This window comes from Anabas testudineus, chromosome 5, assembly GCF_900324465.2.
Source record: "Anabas testudineus chromosome 5, fAnaTes1.2, whole genome shotgun sequence".
Lineage (NCBI taxonomy): Eukaryota > Metazoa > Chordata > Actinopteri > Anabantiformes > Anabantidae > Anabas > Anabas testudineus.
The window spans coordinates 12,229,876-12,238,477 of record NC_046614.1 but is presented as its reverse complement, the minus strand read 5'-3'; the positions used below and the strand labels follow the sequence as shown (position 1 = coordinate 12,238,477).

The window sequence follows — 8,602 nt, the reverse complement described above, 5'->3', positions numbered from 1 at the left end:
GGAGGTAACAGGCTGAAGGCGGTGTTGGTGTGGTTTAAAGCAGCTTCATGTGATTCATACTCTAGAGCATATATTAAAACCAATTTAAAGACATGTTTTACTTTGTAATCTGCAGTGCATTCCTATCTGTACAAATTATTATTCATTAAATGGGTTAATATTCACAAACCTGTGTCCTTCAGCAAGGCAGCTGGGACTGTTGCAAGATAATCTGGTACCTGGGGAGAAAGAACTGTGCATAGTATCACAAAAATACAGAGATGTCTAGTTGATATTTTATCAGTTAATCAAAAGTGCCATTACTTATTTCTGTTTGATTAGTATGAACAGGGTTTAGCTTCATCTCAACTTACCATCGTTTTCATTTTGCTCCAGTGATCTGTCTGCAGATGTGGAAACATAACTGGGTGGCCCCTTGGCCAACATGTCATGCTGGTGAAGAAAGTAGAAGGATGATGAATATTAGTTGCCCTCTCTTTCTTCTGTTCAACATTCGAACATCTTGCACAACACGGGATCCCAGCAGCCAAAAAAAAAATACTATATGTGTGTGTGAGACTCAGAGAAAGATCTTGACAGTGACCGTGACTTACTGTTCTCCCCTGAAACGACTCGAGTCCCATGTTTTCTTCTTTTCTCCTGTCTGCATGCTCCGGATGTTGCGGCACCTGGCTTCTCTCACACACACAACAATGGGTTGTGTTACTTTGTCGCTTGGCAACAGTACCCCTGCTGTGGTAAACTGGAACTCAGTGAACTGAGCTTGTACAGTAGGGCATGTACAAGTATTAATTATGTGAAGTTATTCAGTTTGTGTAGAGGCTGATACAGTATAATACATACAGTGTGTCATGGTAATTTCTCTACAATAATAATAATAATAATAATAATAATATGAATAACAATAATAACAATAGAAACACTTGCTGCTCTGTTGTATGTTGTATCATGAATCTTGTGTTTTGTCAAAACACATACTTACATTTGAAAAAGACGTATACTTACATTTGTCATCGTTGATTGACTTTCCATGACTGTTCCTTGTTCTCAGGTCTCTCTTGATACGATATTGTGACCTCAATGAGACTACCTGATTAAATAAAGTTTTAATAATAGTTTTTTTTAATAATAGTTTATTCTCATTGTTTTATAGATCACATCCGCTTGATGTAATTTCAGGGTGAGCAAATATTTAAAATTTACTGGTGTGTTTCCTTTTTTGGTTGTTGTTACTTTTACTTCAACTCAGAGGGAAATGTTATAATCCTTAGTCCACTAAATGTAATACTAAATTAATATAGTATAGAGTATATCTTTTTTTCTTTTTAAATTGTGCTATTTGGGACTGCTGCATTACTTATAAGTTATCTTGTGCAAATGATTAAACGATAAAAGATATTTTTAAAGGATATAAGATGGTTTCACATTAAGATTAGTTTATTAATCTTGAAAACGGCACGTTGGCACTAATAATTAAAATGTATAAAAAAATGAAATGCTCTTTGTCTGTGACATTTTGAGTTATGAGTTATGTGTAAAAGGTGTAGCTTTTTTATTTTTAGACTACAGCACTGTTTTGATGTACTGTTTGCAGTCAAATTGTGCGAATAATAGAACCAAATTAATAATAAAGTTTACATTAGCTTTCACAAGACACAAGGACAAAATCAGGGTCAGGGTCAACATATCTATTAATAAATGTATTGACACTGTTCCAAAAGCATTAACGTCTACAATGATCTAAGTCTACCGGACGCATATTTGTGGGTTTGGAAATTTATTATACTGTATGAACTTTACTCAATAGAGAGTGTGTGTTCCTGATATAAAATATAACATAAGAGAAGACTTGACCCTTTAATATCAAAGAGTTTGCAAATCTAACAACCAGAGGAATAGGACTAAAGTAAATCATCTAAATATTGTCTGAATAAAACATCTTAGATATCACTGGGGCTCAGGCAGAAACATTTTCATCATCTTGATTTTTTAAAAGTGAGGCTTCTGCATTTAATAGCTTTACGTTTGATTCACCAAACTGCTTTAACTGTACAAACATGAATAACTTTTTTTAGGCTGATGAATAACACTTTTTCAATGCTGAACAGATGCTTTTTGACAGACAGGATTAGTTAAGATAACCTTTTCACAGGCATCTACTGTGACATTATACTTTACCCAGATTTCTTTTGTTATTTATAAAGATCAACTGTAACATTCTTTCAAGTTCTGGCTTTTTGTGAAATACTGAACTGAATTTTACTTATGAAAGTCATTAGAGGCTATAAAATTAAATTTCTCTTGTCACCTTTAAAGATAAACTAAAATCAACAATCTAAAGAACCAGCAATATTATTTAATAAAGGATATTGTCATCACATTATATAAAAACTTACTTATTATTATTATTACTTATTATATAAACTCTTACAGACAGAAAAATATACATACAGATAGTTTTTTGAGGAAGACATTTGTCAAAGGCAAAAAAGTAATTACACTGACAAAGAGACAGCAGGTTAACCAGACCAAATCTTCCTTGCATCAAACATATGAGGTCTTTGGAAGTCTTTTCTACAGCAGTTGACAAATGCAAATGCAAATGTTAGCAAATGCAATTATTTTATAAACTCTCTCTCCCTTTCCAGTTTCATGCCTCATTCCTCCTCCTGGTTTTGGATCCTCTCCAGCAGATGCCTCTCTACTCGCCGGTTTATTGCATGAAGATCTTTAAGCACACTAGGCTTATCTTCCAGCTCCTCGTGGAGACAACGTGCTATTTCCAACCTCCTGTAGTCTTCTGGTCGTACAAGATGCCGGATAACCTGAAGAGCACGATCTTTGAGGCTGTAAACTGTAGAATTCAAACAGATGTTTGGTATTTAAAATTGTTGAACAGAGACAAGTCTCCTAATGGTGTATTTAATGACACATTTACAAGCATCCAGCTGAAGAAATACAACAATGTAGTCCCTGAATTAAACCAATAATAATATTAATTAATTAATATTATCTTGCTTGTGGCATATATAGCTTTGGAAAACTCAACAATCTCTGCAAAGAGACTTTCAATGAAACTGTTCAAAGCAAGATCTGTAGATTTCCTTGTGTCAACTATTTCATGAGTTGTTTTAAAAAACCAAACTGAATGACCGAATGGCATCAACACTCATTTTTGTAACAGAGATCTTAATACCCTGCCGAGTAAAACCAAAACTACCTCCGTGAACAAACAGAAGGAATAGATGGAAAATCATTATTAATGTTTCTGTAAATTGATTATTTAAAACATTAGGCGGGAAATAATTTCACAACAGCTTAAACATCAGCTGTTCAAAACGAAACATGTTACAGAAGTTTTTTGGCAGCCTTAATGTGCTCAGATGCTGCCAACAGCGAAAGTGGCTCTTTACAGACTCGATCACACTGGAAAAATATTCCAATTGTTATTAGTGAAGGTAATTTGGCTGAACGTACCTGGTAATGTGATTTTAACGTTCATAGTGTTTCCACTGTCTGATGGTTTAGGAACAAACAGCTCTTTGCAGTTCACCTTAAGGGGCTCATCAGTCTCTGCATCTCTGAACATCCATGGGTGACCTGAACAGAACATGCACATAAAACAGAACTGGTACTACACACTGGTGATAACATTTCACTAACAACTGCCCTATGGAAAAGCACAAACCCTATAGACAACAGAAAAATCTGACAATCTTTGTGGCTCATAACACTGTTGTTGCTGCTGTCAAAACATCCTGAGACAAGTCTGAACAGCAGCTCCTTTGCTGTTCATCTCAACATGAGACATGTTGCTCGTAGCTCGATCCTGAGTAGCTAATGTTACTTTACCGACAAATGTTTTCATATTTAGTCCGGTTCCTGGTTGTACGTCATTATATGGATGAGGTTCCCCGCGGTAATTTATCCACAGTGGTCGCACGACACGGGAACTGAGGTTATGAAACACGACCCTGATGGGTATCCGACTGTTCAGGGACCGAACCGGGGGCAAAGACTGATCTCCTTCTTGAGTCATTGGTGCTACTGTCTGATCAACGCTAGCCTGCAAGCACAGTGAGATTTCAGCTAACGTTAGCTTGCAGCTGGCTAATACCGTATCCAAGACGTTGGCTATCGTCGATCCCAGAGTTTGTCGTAAATAAGTGTATCAAAAAGTGAATCGAATTACATCATGCGGTTTGTTAAACCGACAACTTGTAACTACATCATAAAAACATAACACAGAACCGTCGGTTCCCTGAACTCTTCTGTTTACATTTACTCTTCCGGTCCAAAGTGGTGCGACGGTAGAACTATTCTGCACTGTGATTGGTCGAGAGAGGCATGACGACATCACGTTCCTCAGCAGAAACATTTCACACGTGTCACACGTGAGATACAAATATACTAATTACAATTCAAACCTGAAGTAGTACCACCTCTAATAAGGTATTGTTTATAAAGGGTTTATTAGCTTGAATTATTAGTTTAATCTGAATTAATAAATACTTTACCAATGCCTCAGTTCGTGTCCATGAATAACACACTGTGGTTTGCCGTGTTATGATAAATCCCCCACTGGAATTCAACCCTTAGAGGTTTTCATCAGGAAGTCCCTCTTCAAGTCATTTCATAATGTACTGGTGCCTCTATAAATAGAATATCATTAAAACTATAAATATGATTCGTAATTTTAATTTTAAAATTAGCTTTCATATAATCTAAATAATTACACGTAATGTTAAATATTTCATTTTGTTGTTTTAATATTTTCCTGCAGCTTTTCCTCATGTCTCCTTTGCTTTGCCCTTTCAGTGATAACCTTCTGTGGCTGCAGGGTGTCGATGATCATCTTCTGTTAAGTCAGCAGTCTTTCCCATGATTTTAGAGTGAACTGAGGTATACAGAGAGCTACATTAAGTATCAGTACTGCATGATTAGTCATTGACTCAAACTCGAAATTAAAAATTCTAATGTTTTGTGATGCTGGATTTTTTATTTTCGTCAGTCTCTGGGCCACTGTATTAATATAAATCATCGAAATTAAAACTAAAAACTTTTTTCACGATATTCTAGTTTGTTGAGATGCATTACATGATCATAGTAGCCTACTTTTGCACTTTTTATTTAAGCAAAACTTTGAAAACTATTGGCTTACCACAATTAACTTTATGGGTTAATTATATTAAGGGACATAAATACTTTACAATTTGTAATAAAAAACTGAACGTGATTAAAGACAAAAAAGTTTTTTGTACTGTAGGTACACTGTTCCTGACTGTATATTATTTTCACTTGTAAATAAATAATCTCACTTTCACTCCTTGTTGTCACAGTAGCTACCTCCTGAATGAATGTCAGCTCCACCCAGTTTCATCCTCACATGAAACACTGGTGCACAGCTGTAGACAAGTCCAACCCCCTCTCCAGAGATTATTCCCAACCTGAACTCGACAACATCAGTGGATCTTCAATTTACACTCCGCTGCACTCTTTAAAAGAATAGCTATAAAGGTAGGCGGAATTGCAATGTAGCCTACTACTATCCTGTAGTAAAACACCAGAAGTTATCAGAACTAATTTTGTTTTGGAGAAATGTGGAATTTCAGTGTAATGTAACTAATCAGTTCTTTTATTTTCCTGCAGCTTGTTTTCTGGCCCGTTCTGACCCAACACAGCAGGATGCGACCACTCAATGACAGTGACTCTGTGGATGCGGAAGACGTCCCGAGAGATGAGGGTCTGGCCAAAGTGGAGATCGCGCTGCTCAGTGTCATCTTCGTCAGCGCAGCTATCCTCAACACCGCCCTGCTGCTGGTCCTCTGGAGGCAGCGCAAACAGATGTCCAGGATGCGCGTCTTCGTGTTTCACCTGTGTCTTGCGGACCTGGTGGTCGCTTTTTTCCAGGTGTGCCCGCAGCTCATATGGGACATCACAGACAGATTCGTCGGTCCAGACTTGGTGTGCCGCCTGGTGAAGTACCTGCAAGTTCTCGGCATGTTTTCATCGACTTACATGATCGTTGTGATGACAGTTGACAGATACCAGGCTGTGTGCAACCCGATGGTGAAGTTCCAGAGGACGCGCACAAGACTGAACATCCCTGTGTGCGTAGCGTGGGGTGTCTCTCTGCTGGGTAGCCTGCCGCAGATTTTCATTTTCTCGCAGGTCGAGGTTGCGCCCGGGGTGTTTGACTGCTGGGCCAAATTTATCCAGCCATGGGGACTGCAGACTTACATAACCTGGACCACGATGGTTATTTTCGTATTACCTGTTATTACAGTTGTGGTTTGCCAAGTGCGCATCTGTCGGGCCATCCAGATCAACCTATATCAAAAGACCCAGCAGCGGGGTCTCCCGCTCCCACCCAGAGCCAGCGGTGTGGCGGGAATGTCAAAGGCCAGGGTCAAGACGCTGAAGATGACAGTGGTCATCGTGCTGGCTTATATCGTCTGCTGGGCTCCTTTCTTCACTGTCCAACTTTGGTCCGCCTGGGACTCACATGCGCCAAAAGAAAGTAAGTCACTCAGTGTTTCTGGCTGCTGCTCAGCCACACACACTGGCTGAAATGGTTTCTTCTCTTCTGTGCATACCGTGTTCCTTTTTCTAAATGCATGTTCACTAATGATATTATAACTGAGAGTCTTGACGCGCCCAGTAGTGAAGCGCAGAGAAGTGCGCATTTCCGCAGAAATCCAGAACATACTATACTAATAGGTACTAATTGATTCTTTGCAGCGCTTTGACACAGCGTTTTCCTGTCATTCCAGCTGCGACTTTCACCATCCTGATGTTGCTTGCCAGCCTGAACAGCTGCGCCAATCCCTGCATTTACCTTCTGTTCAGCGGTCAGCTTCCTAAAAGGCTGGTCATACTCCTGTGCCAGCGGCAGCCGGGCGGTAAAGGCTCAATGCATGAAGAGGCGACGCTGGTCAGCACTTTATACATGAGTTTCAAAAATGTCTCTGACTCCAAATAACACCAGGTGAAGGCCTGTAGAGAAAAGCATGTGACAAAACATACTGCATCTGTTTGGGTCTTTGGTCTTAACATATGGTGTGTCTTAGAAACAGTCAGGAAAGGAAAACCACAAATGGGGTGGGCATGAGGGATGTTGGTCCAGATGTTGTCGGATGTTGACGAGTGTTTTGGGGTCACAAGGCAACAACTATGGGAAAGTAAAGAAGCCTCTGTTAATAGTTGTTTATTTTCCTAACCTCCTTTAACTATGACAGTTTGGTTGTTACATAAGATGTTACACACCATTGACCTTTCAGACAGATTGTGTTTTGGGGAATAAGTAAGTACACCACAGTCATTTGATTTGAACTCAGTGACTTTAAAGTGAATCATTTGGTGCAGCTGTGGTTCAGTGGTAGGGACGTAATCCATGAACCCAAGGGTTGAATGTTAAACTCCCATTTCCTCCTGGCTACATGTTGAATTGTCCCCGGACAAGACACTGAAACCTGAAGCCACAGGGCCTTAAATGCAGCAGCCTGCCCACAGGAGGATTAACAACAAATCTATCTCCATAAATAAAGCTACTGTACAAGGAGTCACACATCATAAAAAAAATGTCGTAACTGTATTTAAAACCTGTGAAATGCATGTGCCATTTCTATAATTGTTCTCTGTGGTAAATTACTAAAAACTAAATAATTGTATTTGTAAAATATCATTATGTTTAACCAACTGTAGAATGCAAGTGTGGAATAAATGGCTTTGACTTCCTACTTGTGTTTCCTAACCCTAACCCCATATGCAGTTGCAAGGCAAAGTAATGGCACTGTTCGTCTTTTCCTGGTTTTCCACACAAATTGGTCACAAAATGTGATCTGATCTTCACCAAAGTCACAAATATCAACAAACACAATGTTTCTAACTGATAGAACAGTCATGATCGTTCATGTCTTTATTGAACACCAATGAAGCCAATAGCCATACAGTAAACATGCAGAGACATTGTGAAAAATCAGTGTTTTAAGTAACTGAACCATCTTTGACAGCTATAACCTCAAGCCAGCTCTTCCTGTAGCTGTGGATTAGATCTGCACAGCATTCAGAAGAAACTGAACAGAAACAGAACAGATTTAGCTCAGACATATTCTTGGGACATCTGGTGTGAACGGTTCTCTGAGGTCATTCCATTCATGGGAACCACATACCAACTTCCTCCTAGTGGTGAAGTATGGTGGGCTTTACTTTGGTAACGGTCTGATAACATTTCATGACCAATTTATGCAGAAACCCAGAACCAGAAACATGTAGTTTTGAAATTCCATAAATGGCAAAATAGAGAAATTGTTATAACAATTTTCAAAGATAAAATCTGGATCATTTGGTCTACAATGCAGACAGAACCTTCCATTGATATCACACTTATGTGATATTAAACAGATTCAGACCTGGTGTATGTCTAATTCAATCACAACAGAGACTAAGCATGAATGATTTTCACATTGAAAGGGCAGCATGAGTATAAGCATAGTGTAAATCCTCTGAGATATTTATACTATAGACAAAAATCTCTGTTTCTATAAAGACCAAAACCAAAGAACTATAATCAGTCAGAGACGATAAGAACAACAGATAAGAA

General features: G+C 38.6%; 2 protein-coding genes across 2 annotated transcripts; one reads left to right on the top strand and one right to left on the bottom strand.

The window, feature by feature from the left end:
* Positions 1–1,844: 1,844 nt before the first annotated feature.
* Positions 1,845–4,305, bottom strand: vhl (von Hippel-Lindau tumor suppressor). Its single transcript, XM_026350104.1, has 3 exons — positions 3,853–4,305; positions 3,478–3,600; positions 1,845–2,854 (listed from the first exon to the last, which is right to left on the bottom strand). The coding sequence occupies exons 1-3, from the start codon at positions 4,037–4,039 to the stop codon at positions 2,658–2,660; spliced, it is 507 nt and encodes a 168-aa protein (XP_026205889.1). The 5' UTR covers positions 4,040–4,305; the 3' UTR covers positions 1,845–2,657.
* Positions 4,306–5,685: 1,380 nt separating this feature from the next.
* Positions 5,686–6,982, top strand: LOC113155406 (vasopressin V2 receptor-like). The gene is made up of 2 exons (XM_026350103.1): positions 5,686–6,520; positions 6,774–6,982. The coding sequence occupies exons 1-2, from the start codon at positions 5,686–5,688 to the stop codon at positions 6,980–6,982; spliced, it is 1,044 nt and encodes a 347-aa protein (XP_026205888.1).
* Positions 6,983–8,602: the final 1,620 nt, after the last annotated feature.